Source organism: Oxyura jamaicensis, chromosome 7 (genome assembly GCF_011077185.1).
Source record: "Oxyura jamaicensis isolate SHBP4307 breed ruddy duck chromosome 7, BPBGC_Ojam_1.0, whole genome shotgun sequence".
NCBI classification, from domain to species: Eukaryota; Metazoa; Chordata; class Aves; order Anseriformes; family Anatidae; genus Oxyura; species Oxyura jamaicensis.
The window spans coordinates 16,569,668-16,591,042 of record NC_048899.1 but is presented as its reverse complement, the minus strand read 5'-3'; the positions used below and the strand labels follow the sequence as shown (position 1 = coordinate 16,591,042).

Sequence of the window (21,375 nt, the reverse complement as noted above, 5' to 3'; positions counted from 1 at the left end):
CCTATATGGTCAGAGAAGATCTGGTGCTGACTGGAGGGAGAGGGTAGAAACTCCTCATAGGACTTCAGCAGTGCTAGTTCTGTCTACAAGCATTGTGAGACTGCCCATTCAGTTGCTTCCTTCCCTTCTAAAGGTATGGTGATGGCAATGCACTAACTCACAAAATTGACCTGAGAATGGATTATCATCATCAGGCTATGCTATGTGCTTCAGATAGGTGGGCTGTAAAATCCAGAGATTTTACAAATGCTCTTACTGCTTAAATGTTTGGTTCTTTTTAAATCAGTACTTTTTTTTCTGCTTCAGGTGTAATTTATTAAGGCATTTGAGTGATGTAAAGAGTATTGATTTCCCAATGAGGATTGTAGAGGAAAAAAAAGTACTGCAAGATATTTTAGTATGATCTTTGGTTTTGTTACTTGGTGTCATGATGGTTCAGGGTGGAAATTAGGAAACATTTCTTCTCAGAGTAGTCAGGCATTGGAATGGGTTGCCCAGGGAAGTGGTGGAACCACCATTCCTGGGAGTGTTAAAGGAAAGGTTGGATGTGGTACTTAGGGACAATGTTTAGTGGGTGACTTTGGTAGTAGAGTGATGGTTGGACCAGATGATCTTGGAAGTTTTTTCCAACTTTAATGATTCTATGCTTCTGGCACTCATAATTAGAAAATTAAACTTGTAAATTTTAATTAAACTTTTTAATACTTGAACTGCTCTAATTCAGTCTTGAATTTCTCTATGGATAATACAGAAGGTTGAAAATTGCTGAGTGGTTCCTACCCCAACAAAAGAATGCTTGTACTGGAATATTAATTCATGCCTCTCCTTTTGAGCAGGATTTGCAGGCTGCCTTGGAGCTGCAGTCAATGCAGAATAGCCAGCTGTCTGTATCCTTAGAGCATGAGCAAATGATAAATGATAATCTCCGCAAGGAACTTCAGATAGAACATTCACGCTGTGAAGCGTTGTTGTCTCAAGAACAAAAAAAAGTGTCAGAGCTACAGAGAAATTTGGAAGCTGAGAAAAATCGTTCATTGGAGCTCTTGAATTCCTTGAATCATGAACGTGTTTTGACAGAACAGTTGAGCATGAGAGCTAAGGAGGACGCTTCTTGTCAGCACAGGGCATCACTGCTGGAACAAGCCTTTATCCGAGAGCTTCAAGCCAAGCTGGAAGAAGAGAGGTCCCGAACAACAGAGCTCGTTGCTATTATTGACGAAATACACCAGAAGGCTGTTCATTCTAAAAGGCAGCTAGAGGCTGAAGTACGGATGTGTTGTGAAGAAACACAGAAGGAGAGAGAGATCAGTAACAAACTACAAGCTACAATGGAGTCTCTTCAGAGTCAAAAGCAAGAGGTAATCCGCTCCCTAGAGGCCCAGAAGGAACGAGAGGCAAAGCTGAAAGCTGATTGGGAACAATTACAGTTAGTCTTTGAGACAATGCAAGAACAAGATAACAAGAAAGAGGAGAAAGAGCAAAGGCAGCAGCAGCAACAAACAGAAATTGAAAAAGAGACGGACAGGCAGAGAGATCAAAAAAGACTGGTAATAAGGTTTATTCAAGTCTTCTCTTACATTGAAATAGCCATAAACAGAGAACCTGTAAATAGTATTCTTCAATTAAAATGCCTGAAACAAATTGCTCTGAAAAATTCATTAGACAGCTGCTTTCCTGCTTTTTTCACCCTTGTTTCTCAGCTCCTTCATTCTCATTAGAGGAGGAGGGAGGCTTTGTAGACTCCCTTGAGACTTGTCTGTCACAGAGTCTGGAAGTTTTTGGAGAAGATGCCTAATCTATAGCAATTAAATGGCTTACTGGTGGCCCTGGAGTACAGTAATGTGTCTTCTCCTGTAAGAGGTTTGTGGGTTAAGGAACACACTGAGATGGGTATTGTAGTTGGGTATGATGCTTTTATTTCTGTACATGGAGACTGAAAATATATATTATATTTTTATATAATCTGTATATGTATGCATAAGTAGCAATTTATTGCTATCTATTCTGTTCAAATAGCAAAATTTGGAACTGCAACACCAGAGGGATGAACAAAAAATTAAAGAGCTGCAAGGAATACTGGCAGTATTAGAGTTAAGAGAAAGTCCTTCGTCTTCCAACAATCATCAAGAAGTATCGTGTGCTTTAAACAAAGACCAAAATGCCAAACAGTGCATGACAAAAGAAAGTGAAAAACTGAACTTGCAACAGCAGCAACAACAGCTGGAGAAGATAAGACAGCAGTTGCTTTTTGTAGCTGCATGTCTGAATGAGTTCATATATAAAACAGTAGATAAGTGAGTAGCCACTTAAACTCTGTTATGAAATAGTATTTTTTTTTCCATCCTGCTTCTAAACTTGTGTGGGTCATGGCTGAAAGCCCTGTGCTGAAGGAAATGAATAGCGTATCACTTCCTCTGCTTACAAGACCTACCTTGTGTGAAACCATAGCTTCATGGTGGCAGCAGACTCTATTTAAAAGGCTGTCATCACACTGCAGCCATTCCTGTTAGAAACTTGTGTGCCTGCTTTTGAACCAGATCTGTGAAGTGACCTTGCTTAGAAAGAACAAATCCATAAAGAACAACCTTGAGTTGGAAAGAATTTTGTCAGTTTGTTAACTGCAGTAGTTTGATTGGAGAGCAATTGAAAATAAATAAATAAAAGCAGCACAGCTTCACGTTTGGGATGAGAAAATCCCTTGAGCATGGAAGAGAAAAGGTAGTAATCAAGAATGAGTGGCCAAGCAGCAGTGTGTTTTTTTTCTTTGGCAGCAAAGTAAAATATTTTGGTAACATTTAGCTGCAGCCTGAATTTGTATAATAGAATTTCAGACTGGCATAAAGTACAGACTTCTGAATAAATTCTTGTGCAGCACTATTTAGAAATTCTACTCTTTAATAAAAGCTGTTAATTTCTGTGTATTTGTAGTATTTTGTGTGATAAATAGTACATAAGGACAGCGTCAAGACTTAAAAAGGTGTTTCAGTGGGAGAATGAATCAGATGTATACTAATTGTAATACAAAATTACTACAAATCAACCTGATACTGAAAAAATATTTCTATTTAACAGAACAGTCAATGATTGGTCTTCATCAAATAATGAAGCTGTAGCATCTTTACTGCAGATGTTAAAGGAACTAAAATCAGATTTATTGTCTCCTCCTGCATCTCAGGTGAGGAAAACAGCACATACTTGATTATCAAGAAGTTGTTCTTTATTGTTTGGGTTCTAATATGCACATAAGTGGTAGTGATTGTTGTGTTGTGGGTTGTTGTTGTTTTTTAACAAATTCCCCTTTTTGCCATGGGGATAGATAAAAATTTGAACTCTTCTTTTCACACTATCTTTACATTAGCATATTTAATATCATACTCTTGCTCTTTGTGTATTGTAAAGTCTGCTTCTGAAGCCATTTTTTTCCTAGGTATGTAGTAAGTACGTAATAAGCTTGATGTTATCAAACCCTGGGAAATGTTGCTGCTTCTTCTGTACGCATCCAGACGGTTGTTTTCCAGTAAATTTCCAAGCAGTTTTCAAAAAGTGTGGTAGTGGTTTGTCATCTCAGGAGGCATGTCTTGTATCACGTTTGCAGTATTACAGATATCTTATACCTAGGGATTATTGAAAATTGAACTCAGTTCCATAAAATTCCGTATTATTCACCACATAAGTTTGTGCTGTCATAGATATCTTTCCTATTTAAGAGAGCTCTTCAAATGCATTGCAGCCATTCTGGCCTTTTTTGATTTATGGCTAACTAACAGTCTTGGTTCTGTTAAATTCATCCTCCCTTTACTCCCTTACCTGCTTGATCTACCATTTTTGTAGAACATCCCCCAAAAACCTACCTTTGAGAAAAAGTTGTGAATTTTCAGAATGTGAGGCTCTTGGTAACTTCTTTTCTCATGTTCTTTGTAATACGTCTGATCTATGAAAATCTGGCTAGGCATGGTGCAAGCTCTCCCTGTGTTTAACTGCTTACAAAAGACACTAAATAGTTCCCTTCTGTCATCCGTGTGGCCACTTAGGTGGTTGCCAAAAAGATCATCTCCAGCCTTGAGGGAGGGAGATGTAACCTTTTCTGGGTAGGTATCTCTGAAGTTGATTTGACTAAGCCTTCCTCTCACAAACCTCTGTGGCCCTCTGCTGTGGTCAAAATGGTCAGAGAGCTTGTGGGGATTAAGGACAACCTTATGGCTCCATTTAAATCTGACTTGGTAGAGGTAAGCTGTTTGTCTGGCTTAGCTTACTCCAAGATATTACTCTACTGGAACAGGAAAAAAAAAAAAAACATATTTGGGTTCTTTTTTTTTTTTCCTCTGATGTCATGAGGCCCATCATCTTTAGAAACTCTGCTGTAAATGATTTTCAGTGCTCCTAGCTTTTTCCAAGTTGATCATCTTCTGTTAGCAGGCCTCTTAACATTATTTTGTTTGGCATTCATGGTATTGCAGTCTGTTCTGTTATTGGATCAGACTTTGGTGCTGGAGGAAGCAATTGTAATGATCACAAAAAATACAGGGAATCTATTTTTGTTTAATGAGAGGTTCCACTTAAAAACCTAATAGTTCTGTGGTCACAAATATCCCTCCTCTCTGCCCTCTTTTCAGGCTTTTATGGTCTCCAGAATTGCCTCGTGTTTCGGGTTCCTCCCTGAATTTCTCCTTCAGTTAAGTGTGCTGAACTACATGCTCTGGAAACTGAAGGAATTTACTTTTGTTACTTCCTTGGGTTGTGATAAGTAGAGGACTATTAGATATACAGGCAACATGCTACAGAGGAATTTGTACCAGAATGAATAGGCAGTAATCGTGCCAACTGATGCAGTGGAAATCAACCAGATGGATATCAGATAGGACTCCTCAGGTATTACAAGGATCTGTTACTGCCTTCAGATTGAGCTTTTGTAGCTCTGTCTACAGAATGCCTAGGATGGCAGGACTGTAATCCTTACTGGGACGTGTGCTGGCAAGACTAACGTAAAGCAGCTTCCCTCCATTTCAGTGTAATACAGATGTTTTTTTTCCCATGTTTGAACTATTTTTAATAATATTTATTTGAAGTGTTTTGTAGATGATGTTCTCTGCTCTTGTTCTCAAGATGCTATTTTGTCCCACCTCTGTAAGTATAGTGGCACTGATCAGACACATAGAGGGAAGGAGTAATTTGATTAACAATTAATTTGTAACTTCTTAACTAGGGCTGCTTTTGTATTTATGTTTACTTCTGTACCATTTTGTACCTGAATGCCACTAGTGACTATCAGGATGGTTGTTTTTTAGTTTGTCTGTAAAGTTAGGTTATTAATTTAACTGCCAAACATCTCAAGTCAAACAATGTGTGAGAACTATCACAGCTCATGTACTTTTGTCTTCTTTTTAGATCAGACCTACAGATGATGCTGATTCTGTTCAACAACTGGAAAGAGATGCTTGGCAGCAAGAGAGAAGCATTCTGCAAAATGCGCTGAAACAGGCAGAGTCTGAACTGGCTAAAGCAACTGCTGAAATTGAAAACAAACCAGTGGTAGAAACTTCCAGTCCTAAGGTAAAATTATAGTGATGGCTAGCCAATGGAGCTTCTGGAGCTAGTCTGGAGCTTCAGGAGCAGACAGGGCTGGAAACATTAGCTCATCATATAAACCATTGGCACTTTGCTCTCAGTATCTTGCCCTTTGCACAGATTTGGTGTGTGAGAACTATTACCAACTCAAGGTCATAAAACCATCTGGAAAGTTCAGTCCTTGGTATTATCATTCTTGATCATTGCCGAAGTGATTATTGTCATATGTAGAGCAACTATTTTAGTAATTCTGCTTAGTTGTCTTTATTATTAATATGATAAAAACTTGCTGTTACGGGGGGGGCAGGAATTATGCAGTTCCAATTTATAGGAATTGTTTAGGTTGGAAGACCTTTAAGACAACCAAGTCCAACCATCAGCCGGACCTACCAAGTCCCTCAGTGCCATGCCCACATCTCTTAAATATCTCTAGGGATGGGGACTCTATCACTTCCCTGGGCAGCCCATGCAATTCTTGACCACCTGTGAAGAAATTATTCCTAATGTCCAATCTAAACCTCCCCTGGCACCACTTGAGACCATTTCCATGCATCCTGTCACTTACCATTTGAGAAAAAAGACCAATGCCCTCCACACTGCAACCTCCTTTCAGGTAACTGTAGAGAGTAATGAGGTCTCCTCTCAGCATCCTTCAGAACAAACAATCTCAATCTCCTCAGCTGCTCCTCACAACCCGTGTTCTCTACTCCCTTCAGTAGTTTCCTTGCTCTTCTCTGTACATGCTCAAGCAACTCAAAATCTTTCCTGCAGTAAGGGGCAAAAATCTGAGCACAGCATTCAAGGTGTGGTCTGTGTACAAGGGGACAATCACTTCCCTAGTCCTGCTGGCCATGCTGTTTCTGATGCAGACCAGGCTGCCATTGGTGTTCGCTGCTTGCTCGTGTTCATGCAGCTTTCAACCAGCACCCCCAGGTTCTTTTCTGCTGGACTTACCAGCCACTAAGGTTTTAAGTATCTGTTGGTTTATGACATTTAATTTGAACTTAATACTGTAATCTTTTCAGTTGCCATTTTAAAAGGTGATCTTATAGTTAAATGATTTTAGAAGCTGCATATTAAATTAGGAACATTCTTTCCTCATATATCCTGTGTCAGAAAAGATCCTTTTTAACTTTCTTGTTATTAGACAGGAACTTGCACCAAAAGTCACCTACCTTTTGGAATCTCTTTCTACATTTAAATGTGAGGGAGATCCAGATTTCTTGTCTAAGCATGAAATTATCAAACATCGAGATTTTCATATTTCTTTTTTCTTAATCTTAAATACTTTTATTCTGGCAGATTATAATTAAGTTAGGTGGGCACTTATACTAATGTGCTTTATGGTTAATATTTAATACAAGTGCTATTTTAATTGTTAAAGAGTAAAACAGTGTTAGAATCTCAGTCTGACGATTTTGTTGTGAAACTTTCAGGAGATTTAAGGCAGTCTGACACTCCAAAGTTGGGTGCTTTTAGCTAGGTACAGAGGTGTTGCAGCTGCCCTTGTGTCTGTAGTATGGACACTCCACATAAAGACAGTACACCAATCAGAAATCATGCCAAAACTTTAGTCAAGTCAAGAATCCACAGGTGACAGAAATTCAGTAGACTACTACAAACCTTCTTATGTGGTGTTCAGAGTACAATACCATTACTCTGTGACTTCGACAGCTTTGGTGCAGAGTTGGTAATACAGATACTCATTCAAAAATTAATTTTAAAAAGAAATGTAAGATTCTTCCATACTTGATAATTATTAAATAGCTTTCTACAGTATTGTAAAGCAAAATAAGTTTAAATACTGATGCATAACTGATTTGTGGGAAACCTTGCTGGAAAAAGCAATCAACTTTTCTGGGCTTTATGTACCTAAATTTTAATGGCTGGATTTTTTTTCCTCTAGTTGCAGAAATTATATAGGAAGTACCTAAGAGCAGAGAGCTTTAGAAAGGCTCTAGTTTATCAGAAGAAATACCTCTTGCTGCTCCTCGGTGGATTTCAGGACTGTGAGCAAGCAACCCTGTCTCTAATAGCACGTATGGGAATCTACCCTGCACCTGCAGACCTGCAGCTTTCTGTTTCCCATTCCCGCCCTTTTACCAAGTTTAGATCTGCAGTCAGAGCAGTCATCGCTGTATCAAGGTAAAACCAGAACACTTGTTTTCTTAGAAATTTTAGAAATATAAAAAATGAATAGTTCTGATGGTTTATTGTACTTAATAATAAGCAAAAGCTTTCTCCAAAACTAGTTCAGATGTGACTCATTAGCTGTAATTTTGGCCAGATTTCTATTTCAGAGTCAGTGCTAAGTTGCATTTGTACTAAACTACAGATTTGTAAAAGCTGTATCTGTCTTCTTGAGAGATGCTCAGATGCAATGTATTTGTAAATCAATGCACAGCAATTACAAAATGATGTCCTTTCAGTTCTTATCCATTTGGATGCACTGGAAAAATGTTACTAAGAAGCTTAAGACTTCCAGGAGATGGTACAGGATGTCCTTGTACTGCTGTCTTTGAGGTGGATGCTATGATAGCCATATTAAAGGATGGAGGAAAAGTGACCTCCGAACTAATCCTCTGAGGCAGGAGGAGCTGCCACAAAACTCCCTGGAGGTTAGAGCCAGAGTGGAAGAGCAGTGCCAAAACTTGCAGACATTTCCAGTGCCTCAGGGCCAGATTCAAACCAAGGGTGTTATCTGCCATCCCACAGCTCACAGCATCTGCATCCCAAGACTATAAAGGGGATGTTGTGGTTAAGCTCCAATGTCTGTTCTTTTTTTGCCATCTAAACTTGAACCATTTTGAGGGACTGGATTACTGGATTTTTCTTCTTCCCTAGATGTGTTGGTTGGCATGGTTGTCCCCTCAGTAGATTTCTTCAGTGTTTAGTAACTGGGGCGGGGGGGGGAAGGGGGGGGGGAGTATGTAAAAAGTTTTTTTGTTTTTTTTTTTTTATAGTAATGTAAACAATCTGTTACCCCAGGCTCTTAAGGTCAGGTCTTCCTGGTGCTGCATAGGAGTGATAGGTGACAATCCTCACTGGGAGGACACTGGCAGTAGCTGTGCATTGCACACTGATGGCTCTGCTGTAAACAGAAACTTTGAGTGAATTGCAGTGAATTTAGTTTTCTAACATGGCCTCTGGCAGATTGGAGAAGAGCTGGGGTTTCTCAGAAAGTGTTTGCTTGCTCTTATCTTCATCCCTTACCTGGCTGAAAGCAAGTGTTCTGTGCGCTGGATCTAGCTGTGTCTCCATGACAAATTATATCCATCCAGTTAGCAATATAATGAAAATGGCATTTGAGTCAGTGAAAGCAGGTGTTCTGGGATTTTATAATGACAGACCCCTGTCAGCTCTCATGAATTCTTGTGGATTGTTGTGGTGACCTGCTAGATTTTAAATGTTATTTAATGTAAACCACATGTAAATTGTGCTATGCCTCTGGAACCCTCAGAGTATTGTTGTAAAACAAAATGGTATAGTCCTTCATTCTAAGGACTAAAACTAAAGAATTCTTTTTCCATTCCTACAAGGATCGTTACTTATGTTGTTTCATATGATTTGTACCAACAAAGAGTTTAAGATTAAAACTTAGTTTATTTTTGCTTGTTATTAACGATTGTACAAATTAATTTTGTTATCAAGGTTGAAGTTTTTGGTGAAAAAGTGGAACAAACTTAACCGAAAGAGTGCACAGGGTGAAACCATTCCTCACAGTATAGGAGGTAATACAGGTAAGGCATTGGGGTAGTTCTACTTCTTAAATCATAATTGTTCTGTAGTGATGTGTATCACTAAAAAACACAACAAAAAAGGCAAAGAATATTTCTGTTAACACAGATCTGTTAACCTGTTTCCTCAGCATATAATGATTGAGTTTTAAATGACATTGTAAGAACTTAAAATTGAAAACTTACAGAATTCATTTTAAAACAGTAGCAAGCTGTTCCTCTTCTCCCTTTACTGCAACTGCTCAACTTCATTGAATGACTCAATGTTCATTAAACTTATCAAAGAATTTTCATACAGTTTAAAGCTACTTATAGTGGAAATGAATACCATGAGTTAATAAGACAAGGACAAATACTGCTGTAACAGTACTGAAATTGGTACATGCAATATCAAAAATAAGTCTGAGAAGGGATGTACTTGTGTTGTCAGAGGTGGAAAAGGGTTTTAAATGGTTGCAGAGGTATAGAAGAGACTTAATCTGATGACAGGTTAACTGTTTTATCTAAGTGCTATCATAGATGACAAACAGAATCAGATGGATGGATGGTCTGACAGAATTCAGTAAGGGTTGTGTTCCTTTGAGTTGCTTACGGATATGTTTAAAAGAACTCGAACAAACATCCTAATATGGGACCCAATATTGTACAACTGTCCCATTATATGTAATATTCTAATTGTGGCTTTGAACACTAAACAAAATGCATATTTAATAGTACATTTTCCATTACCTGATATATATACACACTACATAATTTTCAGTATTCTAAGTTAGGAATACTTATTTAAAAAGCAAACAAAAATAACACCCTTCCTATATATTGTTGCTGTGTGGTTCCTACAAAACTTGAATCCCAAAATAAATTCTGAACTTTTAACCTTGCTATAAAATTGCATCTGGCAGCCTCACAAAAAATTGCATCTGGCAGCCTTTGTAGTGATTTAAAAGAGGACTTATCTGTCGGGTATTTGTTGTTAAAAATACAACAAACTCCTCTCCTTTTTCTGCTATCCATATCACAACCAGAAAAGTGTAAGTCAACACTTAATATTCATAGAGCAAAAAATAGGTATTAGAATTTATTGGGGAAAAAAAAATAAAAATTGCTCATGTCAGATGTTGGAATGTGCAGATATGGCAATAGCTGATGAGAAAGTAAGTCTGGAGAAGGAAAACAATGCAAGTTCTCCATTTGCAGGAAACAATTGGAACACTGAAATGTCAAACCTGTTAAATCTGATGTAAAAATATAAAAAAGACATTAGTTGAAATATATTTCCTATCAGTGCATTTAAAACCAAAACCAAATGTATGCTGCTGCAATTCTTGTGTATTTATTTATTTATTGGTTGTATTTATAATAGGCTGTTTTGAGTGGGTTCTCAGTGAATACTTTTTAACTGTTTTCTTTTTAACACAGCCTCTGGTACTAGAACAGAAATTCTGAAACAGCAGCAGCTCCTAGCTGTTAATGTCAGCTCTCCCCCAACCCGGGACAGGGGGTTGTGTCACAGAACCAGCTCTGGGAGATTTTTGAGCCACTCCCCCAGATCCTCTCACTGGTCACACAACAGGTCAGTCTGCAGTCTGCATTCTGTGTAATCACCATATTGGACAGTCTTTCCTAAAAATGTAACCACTTATTGGAGGAGGTACTTGAACAAGAAGAGGTATTTTTCTTAGGTCTGGTAAGTATTTAATTTGGTTCAAGATGCTACAGGAGAAGAAAATTTCTCATTTTCTTTGAGTATGTCTGTTCTTGAACTGAGAAAACTCCTAGTTTAATATTCCTAGAATATTCCAATTTAATTTGGACAGGCTGAAGTATTTAAAATGGTAATGTCTGTTACCTTCTTTGAGGAGTAATTCTTGCTACTTTTGCCTTCTAAACTGGAGATTTATTTTAAGAATGCAAGGAAGTAGGTTCACCTTCCAGCAGAAGTGGCTCTTCTACCACAGGGCAGCATTGCATTAGTATTAGTTGCCTTCTGACTGAACACACTGAATGGGAGGTGGGGAACTTGCTGTGTTTTTTCCAGTTTTTCATGGATTATGTCCAGTTCTACACAGGAATACAATCCCAGATGATTGTTGCTGGGTTGGATGTCACAGGTGGCATTCTGCACAGTGCTGCTAAGAAAAGCTGCAAGCTCAGTGCTGGAGCTGGAGGGACATGGCTTTCATTTGTCATTGACCTTCCCAGTTCCAGGCTCACCAAGAACCCAGAGCAACCTCAAATAATGCATAGCCACAAGTTATTCCTCATCTGTGGCTTCTTTATTATAAGACAGACTTGTAGCAGTTGATGTGAATGGTAGCGTTTCACAGTTCCATCAGCTTGGCATGTTTTTTTTAACTTCCTGTTATAAATTGGGTACTTTATGAATAAAAATATTTTCTGCTGGTTAAAGAAAACTGAGTGTTGTGATTTAACCAGGTAGGCTGCTGAGTACCACACAGCCTCTCTCTCACTTCCCCTCATTGGGATGGGGGAGAGAATTGTAAAGGATAAAAATGAGAGAACTTGTGGATTGAGGTAAAGACAGTCAGGGGGAGGGGGGATGGGATGCACAGGTGATGTACAAAGCAATTGCTCACCTGGGCTGATATGCCTATCCAGATTATAAGCAATAGTAGCTTCCCTTGGCCAACGCACCCAGTTTTATTGCTGAGTATGATGCCATGTGGTATGGGACATCCCTGTGGCCAGTCTGGGTCAGCTGTCCTGCTGCTTCTGTCCCCTCCCAGCTCCATGTGTATCCCCAGCCTCCTCACATGCAGGGCAGCATGAGAAACGGAAAAGTCCTTGACTTATTTTATTTGTTGCAGAGCGGTGTTTACATTATCAATGTGTTATCAATGGTATTTTAATCCTAAATCCAAAACACAGCACCATACCAGCTGCTATGAAGGAAATAAACTCCATCACAGCCAAAACCAGGGACACTGAGTAACAAGAAAATAGCTGTGGACATCTATGGGTGCTCAAAGACAGCAGATGCTCCAAATTGTTTTACTTGTTGATTGTTGTTGTTTTTCTATCTTTTAATATTTCTGGCTAATTTGGGGAACAGGATAGGGCAGCACTTGTTGGGAAGGATAGGTAGTATTTGTTTTGCATAGAATTTAGCAGAACATTTTGGAGAGTTGTGGACTTGCAAGCATTTCCCAAAAGCCTAAATTCTACCCCATCCTATTCATCTGACTCTGCATGTATCAGGGTCTGATAGCAACAGTAGCTGGCAGCTTACCTATTGAGAAGTCAACTGTATTGTATGGAACAAGGATAATAACAGTAATAGGCACTGACTGTTTATTCTGAATGATTGGGTTAGTGATAGCTAAAGTCAAATGTGGATGCAAAATAGGTGAAATGATGTCTGTTCTTTCTTATTTCCTGGCAAAGATACACAGAAGGAAATTAATGGATAGGAACTATCTTTCATTAATCAAAAGGTGCGAGGGAAGTAAAACCTCGCAACTCTGGAGTAGCAGTACGACAAGTAGAGTAGCCAAACAGCACTACAGGCTAGGAGATCAGTGGTTGGAAAGCTGCCTGGCAGAGAAGGACCTGGGAGTTTTGGTTGACAGTCGGCTGAATATGAGCCAGCAATGTGCTCAGGTGGCCAAGAAGGCCAAGAGCATCCTGGCTTGTATAAGAAGCAGTGTAGCCAGCAGGTCCAGGGAAGTGATTGTCCCCCTGTACTCAGCTCTGGTGAGGCCGCACCTCGAGTACTGTGTTCAGCTTTGGGCCCCTCGCTACAAGAAGGACATGGAGGTGCTCAAGAGAGTCCAGAGGAGGGCAATGAAGCTGGTGAAGGGTCTGGAGAACAAGTCTTATGAGGAGCGTCTGAGGGAGCTGGGACTGTTCAGCCAGGAGAAAATGAGGTTCGGGGGCAACCTTATTGCACTCTACAGGTACCTTAAAGGAAGCTGTAGCGAGGTGGGAATTGGTCTGTTCTCCCATGTGCCTGGTGACAGGATGAGGGGGAATGGGCTAAAGTTGTGCCAGGAGAGGTTTAGGTTGGATATTAGGAAGAACTTCTTTAGTGAAAGGGTTGTGAGGCATTGGAATGGGCTGCCCAGGGAAGTGGTTGAGTCACCATCCCTGGAGGTCTTTAAAAGACGTTTAGATGTAGAGCTTAGGGATATGGTTAGTGGAGGACTTGTTAGTGTTAGGTCAGAGGTTGGACTTGGTGATCTTGGAGGTCTCTTCCAACCTAGACAATTTTGTGATTCTGTGACCACTTGGATGCAGCATACTCTTCTCTAGTCCTTCTCCATAGAAGTGGGACTTTTCTCACTTGGGCATTTGATCTTATATCTGACTGCAGTTTTCTTACCTGAGGGACTTCTGGTTGCGTATCAGGAGAGTGAGAGTTGTTGGTATTCCAGTTCTTACCAAAACATTTTTTTTGAATCCCTTGAATACAAAGCTGCCTTGTCTATTTTGTTTTCAATCCAGGTGTATGTGAGGTTTTGGTGATGGTGGTGTTTACTGATTTTCTAATTTGCTTTGTTTTATTTGTATTGAAATACTGTATGTATGAATAAATTCATTACATTTGAGCATGTGTTGTGGTTTAACCCAGCCAGCAGCTAAGCATCACACAGCCAGCCATTTGCTCACCTTCCCCCCTCCCTCCCTCTCTGGGATGGGGGAGAGAATAAGAAATGAAAGCCTGTGGTTTGAGATAAAGACAGTTTATGAGGACAGGAAATAAAGGAAAATAACTGTAATGATAATAATACTACTAATAAGTGTGTGCAAAATAAGTTATGCACAATGCAATTGCTCACCACCCGCTGACCAATGCCCAGCCTGTTCCCCAGCCGCCAGTCCCCCCACCCCTTCTAGCCCCCCCCATGTTAATTGTTCAGCATGACATCAGATGGTATGGAATACCCCTTTGGCCAGTTTGGGTCAGCTCTCCTGGGTCTGTCCCCTCCCAGCTCCTGCTGCACTCCCAGCCAGCCCTCTAGTGGGACAGAGCGAGAAGCTGAAAAGTCCTTGGTTTAGTATAAGCACTGCTCTGCAACAACTAAACCATCAGCATGGTATCAATATTATTCTCATCCTAAATCCCAAACACAGCACCCTACCAGCTACTAGGAGGGAAATTAACTCAATCCCAGATGAAACCAGGACAGCAGGCAATAAGAACAAAATTCTGTGTTTTCCTTTTTAAGATTGTCTCCATCCACAAGTTCAGCTTCGGAAAAGTCATTTGTGCCTACTCAGGATCCTGAACGATCACTAACAGAATATATCCATCGCTTGGAGGTTATCCAGCAAAGACTAGGAGGTGTGCAACTAGGTAAGAGGAACCATGCTACCTCTCAGAACTGCAAGCAGTCTGGGATTCTTTTAACAAGGGTCATCCTACAGTACTTAAAGACTCTGCCTATGTTATACTCTGCCTATAATACTTAAAGAATGTAAAGAGCGTCATTCATCATTTTAATGAATAATTTTTTGGGGGGGAGAGGGGATAAATAAGTCTCTGAAACTAAACCTTTTTGTGAATCATATCTAAAATTAGTCCAAGTGCAGCATTTCTCAGAACAACTTCAGTGAAATTCTTCAGAGATAAAGATGAATAATTTCCATGTGATTTTTTCCCCTCCTGTTATCAAGTCTAAATTACCAAGTTGTGTATTTTAAACAAAGTGTATGGAGTTAACTTACCTTTAAGTCAGAGAATCAATGTAACAGCTGAATAGGCTGCCTCTGTAGCATGAACTATCGTATTTCCCTCATTTGTCACTGTGGAGGTATTACTCTGCTATGTAGCTAGCACCTCAACCGCTCCCCCTCCTCAAAGTAAAATGGGGAGAAAATATGATGGAAAAACATCATTAGATGTGTTTTCCAATGTTTTCTTATTTTCGGGACTTAAATCTAAACAGTTTCTGGTGTATTTAGTATTTCTGGATTGCAAGCAATGTGGCTGTGGTTGCCAGGGAAAAGACAAGTTTGCTTAATTGACATTTATTAACAAGAAGTTATAAAAGTGTAGTGAAGTTAGTGAAGCAGTAAGTCTAAATGAAACATCTATTAAAACAGCAGCATAATATTTACAATATGCACACACAGGAGTGGCTCACACAGCCCATCCCATGGCTGCTCCAGGAAAGATCATGCTTCTGCAACACCAATCCCAGCAGGTGGCTAGGGCAGGGCACCCATGTTAGCCCAAGTCACTGACAAGAATGAGATCATGCTTACCATGGTCTAAATCAAGGTGCAGCACATAACTTTATCCCCTTACCAGGGAGCAGTACAAGGCTCCAAGTGCCTCCTGCTGTGTGACTCCACTGACTCTAAGCAGTTAGAAGGGCCTGCTAGCAGCTATTCCTCTAGGGTCTTTGGAGCATATTCCCCAAAGCTTGCTTTACCCATCTGGGTTTATGTTACTGAGGTTACTGAGTTTCCTGGTCTCTGTGTCTGTGGACCATCAAGTCAGATAATGTTATTAATGTTTCTGTCCAACTGTTACCCCTCTCATCTGCTATTGCTCCTTCCTTCCCTGTATTGCTTTTGGCTGCTCATTCCCAGGATCAGTTGTTTAATTCAGAAGGTTAGTCTTGGGTCACTATAGTCACTGTTTCCTAGGTGACAGCACCTATATGTTTCTATCACTGAGCGTTACCACTGCCCACTGCTGTTTCCCAGGCAGTCTTTCATTTTATAACTGTCCTTCAGCTTATGCCCAAAGATGCGTGGTTCTATGTTGGTTGACCTGAGATGAGGAAAAAAAATACTTCAGTGAACCTGCAGTCTGACTTCTGTGGCAGTCACTTGTATTCTTAGTGCTGGCCACTTTGGTCTTTACCAGCAGGTCATCTCTGAGATGATTTTATGGGAGAAGGAGTAAGCATTCAATTAAATTGCTGATCACAGTATTAGATAGTGACTCTGACCCTGCAGTTACTGCAGATACACATTCAAAACACATCTACTTCACTGGTTCCTCAATTCAATGTTCAGTCTGAACATTTAATCTACATTAGAGAGGTACTGTATTCTCATTCAGTTCCCCACAAATTACAGAAGGTGTCAGTAGTTGTGAGTGGTACTGGGTAATGCATTTGGAAAAATAACTTCTAAAGTTAACTTCTGAGGCAAATCCTTATACATGTTGCAGTCCTAGCACATTTTTAGCGTTCACCTTGAAAATTTAAACCTAACAATCACATGATTTTCATCACAATCACAAATCTCTCTAGAAAGAGAGAAATGCTGGCTTTGAAGTTCATAGGAGCCTGGTATAGCTGCTATAGTTCTGGTGAAAGTCGAGAATGTTGCTTGTTTTTCTTTCTGACTTGACCTAATACAAGTTAACAAAACAAAACAAAAAAGTTAAAAATCTAGCTTACAACTCCTAGTCTTGCTTATATCTCTGAAGCCAACAGTTACAATGACACTTCCACATGGAATCTCTGACATTGTTCTCAGCAGGACTTTTCCTAGAACCCTTAACATTACTGTTTTTTTTTTTTTCTTTCTTCTGAATACTGTAATCGTTTATGGCAGATGCAGATAACCAAATGTTAGAATTGAAACCTGATAGTATTTCACAGAATGAGGTATTTTGTGTTATGTTAAGTGTGAAGTACTTTACTGGAATACAATTTAGAGCACAGTGCATACCATTTTTGAAATTTTCATGTTACCAAAATTACATTGTAAGGAATTACAGTATGATGCAGTAACCTTTAGAACAGTGCTTTGAGCAAATGAGTTCCTAGGTGCTAATGAACTTTACAACACGCACTCAATCACAATACTTGGTCCAGCAACAGAATGCATATTGAATCATCGCAAGAGGGATTGGGTTGAACTAACCAATTCTGTTGCTGTGTGTAGAGTATACCTCTGATTGAGCATTTTTCTCAATGTGTGAATGTTTGCTTTGTCAGGATTGTAAGCTTTCAAGTCTTGTTTTGTATCGTTCCTAGGTGGTTTGTGAAAATGGTAATTGCTTTCAGTGTAGCTCATGTGAAGCACATTGAGGAAATAACATGCTGCTAACTGCATCCTATTTGTTCATAACATAAGCAGTTTTCTAATATTGATTTGTTTTGTTTAAATTTAGGAAAAGTTCCAGGCCCACCTCGCCAGAGAAACATGAAAAAGTGATCCGAATGCTTCTGAAATCTGTACTGCAAAACCTCCTAGTTATTGATTCCTTCTGAGTTATTCCCTAGCGAATGGAAGCACTTATCTCTTGTGCAAATGAATAAAGGGCAGTGCTTTTGCATCAGATTTTTATATGACTTTTTATTATATTTTAGTACTTTTAAGAGGAAACTACTTTTCACTAAGAACAATGTTTTGCATTGTCATATGGAATTACTACTAAGTTAATAGCTGAAGTGTGCTGGCATAACTGTATTGTCAGTTGTCTGTTTATTTTTCTATAGTGTATAGCTGGATTCTTTGTTTAAAAAAAAAGTTATTAAAATGGCATTTTATTAGTGAATTCTTACAGTGTATGGTTATGTTTCCACCTTACAAATCTTTACTTTTTTTTTGCTGTTAAAATTATTTGGGTTTTAATATTTCTGTAAGATCACTGACTAACAGAACATCTAAAAAAAAACCTCCCAGATCTCATGCATGTAGCCCTCTGTGAATTTAGGATTTGCTTTTTTTTATTTATTACCCTCAGTCTCTCATGATATTCCAGTTCAGTGTCAAGCCACTACTCCCTGAATTCTTCTATGATTGAGCTTGTTCTAATACAAGTAACAAAAAAAGTCTAACCTTGCTTTCAAACTCTAGTCTTGCTAATATCCTTAAATCAACAGCTACAGAGGTGCTTCCATAACTCTGATATTGTTCTTAGGACTTTTCCTAGGAACTTTAACACCATGACTACACTCATGATATATTTGGTGTTGATTGTAGCCTGACTCAACAAACTGTTGTCCCTGACAAATCTGGGTATTTTTGTCATTTTCTGGTGGGAGCATCCAATGTTGTATTTCTGGGTCACAGGAGCAGAGCGGGCCACTATGTAGGCTCGTGCCTGCAGCCCTGAGAAAGCATAGCTGCCCTTCGGCAATGTTATGACTTGGTGATGAATCTCCTGTGAGTCAGTCATTCTGCACCTGGCTGTTATTTTGCACAGGCCTGCTGTAGGTGGAGTAGAGAACATTTCAGTTCTTCCTTTGCCCCTTGCCAGGCTGCTGGTTCCAGAGGCAAACATGCAAACAGGAGCCACATGGTGCTCTGCAGACCACAGCTGCGCTTTGGACCAGCCCCTTAAGAATTTCTATTAGAGACAACACAGCATGACATCCTGGCTGTTCTTCAATAAATTAGTAATGCACTGCCTTCTTGATGTTCAGTAAGAGCTTCCCCAATGCCTGCTGTCACTAATAGTAAGCTAGCACTGTGCTAATTCTATAAACTTTGAGAGCTTTTACTAGGCAGCCTGAAGGTTGCACTGAAAAAACAAATAATAGCAAACCAGCTAGCTAGCTTTGGAAATGAGCTTTGGGCTTCTCATCAGTATTGTGATAATAGGTAAGAAATGTCCCGTCACTTGAGCTAGAGGTACTAGGTAATTTTGCATGGAAGGGGAAATGTTCTGCATGTTGTAGGATCCTGCCCATGTTGCTCAGTCCATCAACTGATCCCAGAAGTCAGGATGGTATCTTCCCTCACATTCCATTTCTCTTAAGCCAATTTATATTATTTTCTACCCTTCAAGTGGAGCTTGAGTGACTCTAGATAGAAGCACATCTTAGTTACGATTGGTGAAAAGTTTTCTTGCTTTTGTTTAAAGGTATAGGCTCCAAGAAATTCTGAGCGTGTGCTCAGTGAGGGGTGGTTGCACCTTGGAGGCAGATAGCTTTTGGGATGGAGGTGTGTTTTGGTATTACAATGATATTATAATGAGCAAAAGTTCACTAGAGTACAGCATTTTGTCAAAAACATGACAGGTTGTTGGCTCAGGGTAGCAAAAATGCAGCTTACCAGTCTTGGTGTGCATAGGAAGCCTAGGGAATGCTCAGGTAATGCAGCTATGCCCTTCCCTGAAAGCCTCTTTGATGCTGTACATTTTTCTTTAAAACGTGAATATTAGTTTTATTTCCTAGTTACTTCAGGCAATTATACCACATAATCCACCCCCTGACTATAGTCACTCAAGCTTCACGACATTTGGAATGTGTCAGGTATATTACATACGTTCTTGGAACAAGATTCATTGAGGGTATGTATATTATGTAGGGATACTAAATGTTTCATCATGATCCAGACTTTAACATACAAACCGTTATCATAAAGCATAATACAATGACTACAAACAAAATGACAACAGGATGAAGCACTTTGATGAAGATTCCTGTGGCAGTTGGTGACCATCCAAAGTGTCCCACCACCAGAGTTTTTCATCTCTCTTTACTCTTTCCATCACTCAATGCACTTCTTCTATATCATGATGGACAGTAATCAGAATTTTTTGTCCATTTTCTCAAACTTGTTTCATCAGCTGCTTTAAGTCCTCATGTAACAGAAATTTCTTCATCACGGTAAGGTTAATTCCAGTTGGAGTAGGTGGCAGATCATGAAGCAAGATATAATTGGATGCAATAAGCTGATAAGAGGTGACAGGAGCTGAGTAACTAAAGTTATATCCTGGAATTTTGGTAAAATTACAAACACAAACATTAGAATGATTACTGGTATCCACAATAGTATTATCTATGACTACAGAATCACAATGAGTTCTCACGCAAACACAACCTTTCCCAATATTATATACAAGTACAGTTTCAGGGGTTTCGTTAGGATGTATCCCAAAGTAGCAAATATTTTGTTCAGTGTCAAGATGAATGTCTTGGGCTTTGAGTGTGTTACTCTCACAGATGAAGCCTTTTTGTTCACACGCAATACATGCATTCACATCAATTGTTTGCCACTTTCCTCCCTTCTGATGGGCCCATACTTCATGCTCTTTAGGATGTAGTTCCATTATAATTGAGTCCTACTGCAATGATTACATTGTATACAGTGGCATTGCTTATGGTAAGTATGAAGGCAATAATTTTATCACTTTCTGCATAATAGGCAAAGTTGACTAATTGCCACCATGCCTGAAACTCCTTTTCAGATTCTGAAGCATTTTCCCAAATCAATTACTGAATTTCAGTGGGTAAAGTTCCTCCTTCTCTCTCTCTAATGATAGCTGCTGTTACAGACTGTATCCATAACTGCACTTGGATGCAGCTCAAGGCAAGGGAGGTCTTGCCTTGGGTTTTTCCAAGGGCATTTACAATTAATCAATGATCATTTTCTTCACTTTGTTCCCATGGGGTAAAATGTCTGATAGAAGCCATTGACTTGCTCCTAAGGCCAATAAGGATGATTTTATTGGTCGTTCCAATTTTCTTAGGTCGTGTGTAGTAGCAGTTCCACTCATTAGGACCTCAGCATCAGTGCTATTTAATGCACCTAATCCTGGTCCCAGTAACCCAGTTGTATCCAATGGCACGCACTGAGATTGTTTCAGAGAACGTAGATATTAAAGTGCAGCACTAGCTCTACCCTTCAGAGACCAGCTAGGGTTAAAGAGAACTTCTTGTTGTCCCATATTTTTATTTAAGTAAGGACCTGTGTTGAAGATGGAAGGAGTTAGACTAATGGGAGGCCGAGTTAGTACATTTTCTAATATCTGCAGGAGCAGAGGCTTCTTATCCTTTGCAGTCAATGAAGGTGTTGCTGTATTGATCATAAATTCAAACAGTAATTCTTTGCCTTCATAACCCCAAAGACAGTACGCAATTATAGGCTTGGTGAAAGTTGAATTGTGCCAGCAATCAGAATTTGGAAGTAGACTTTCCAAGTAGAGTTATAGTACCTCTGAAGCACAGTCCTACAGGACTATTTCCCTTTTAACGTGTTGATCTCTCTCAGTAGATGCTGAAGCATTTGATGACAGGACAGAAAAAGAAGAAGAGATGGTACTGTGGATGCTGTACGATATAAACCCCGTGCTCCTGAAACCAGAGCAAGCAGCCCTATGGCACAGGACTCATACTGGAGGAACGTGTGGACTAGG

General features: G+C 39.5%; 1 protein-coding gene across 14 annotated transcripts in view; it reads left to right on the top strand.

Moving 5' to 3' along the window:
* The window catches only part of PCNT (pericentrin), a 95,214-nt gene extending 77,427 nt beyond the window's left edge, over positions 1-17,787 (top strand). For 11 of the 14 annotated variants that reach the window (XM_035331076.1, XM_035331074.1, XM_035331075.1 and 8 more), the window contains 9 exons: positions 837-1,547; positions 2,017-2,294; positions 3,073-3,175; positions 5,386-5,550; positions 7,472-7,710; positions 9,217-9,305; positions 10,722-10,875; positions 14,492-14,619; positions 17,401-17,787. In XM_035331076.1, coding sequence (XP_035186967.1) covers positions 837-1,547; positions 2,017-2,294; positions 3,073-3,175; positions 5,386-5,550; positions 7,472-7,710; positions 9,217-9,305; positions 10,722-10,875; positions 14,492-14,619; positions 17,401-17,444 — 1,911 coding nt within the window. In that variant the 3' untranslated portion in view covers positions 17,445-17,787. Of the gene's footprint in view, positions 1-836; positions 1,548-2,016; positions 2,295-3,072; positions 3,176-5,385; positions 5,551-7,471; positions 7,711-9,216; positions 9,306-10,721; positions 10,880-14,491; positions 14,620-17,400 lie in introns of all 14 variants that reach the window. The other 3 variants (XR_004752207.1, XM_035331077.1, XM_035331082.1) reach the window with 3 other exon arrangements.
* Positions 17,788-21,375: the final 3,588 nt, after the last annotated feature.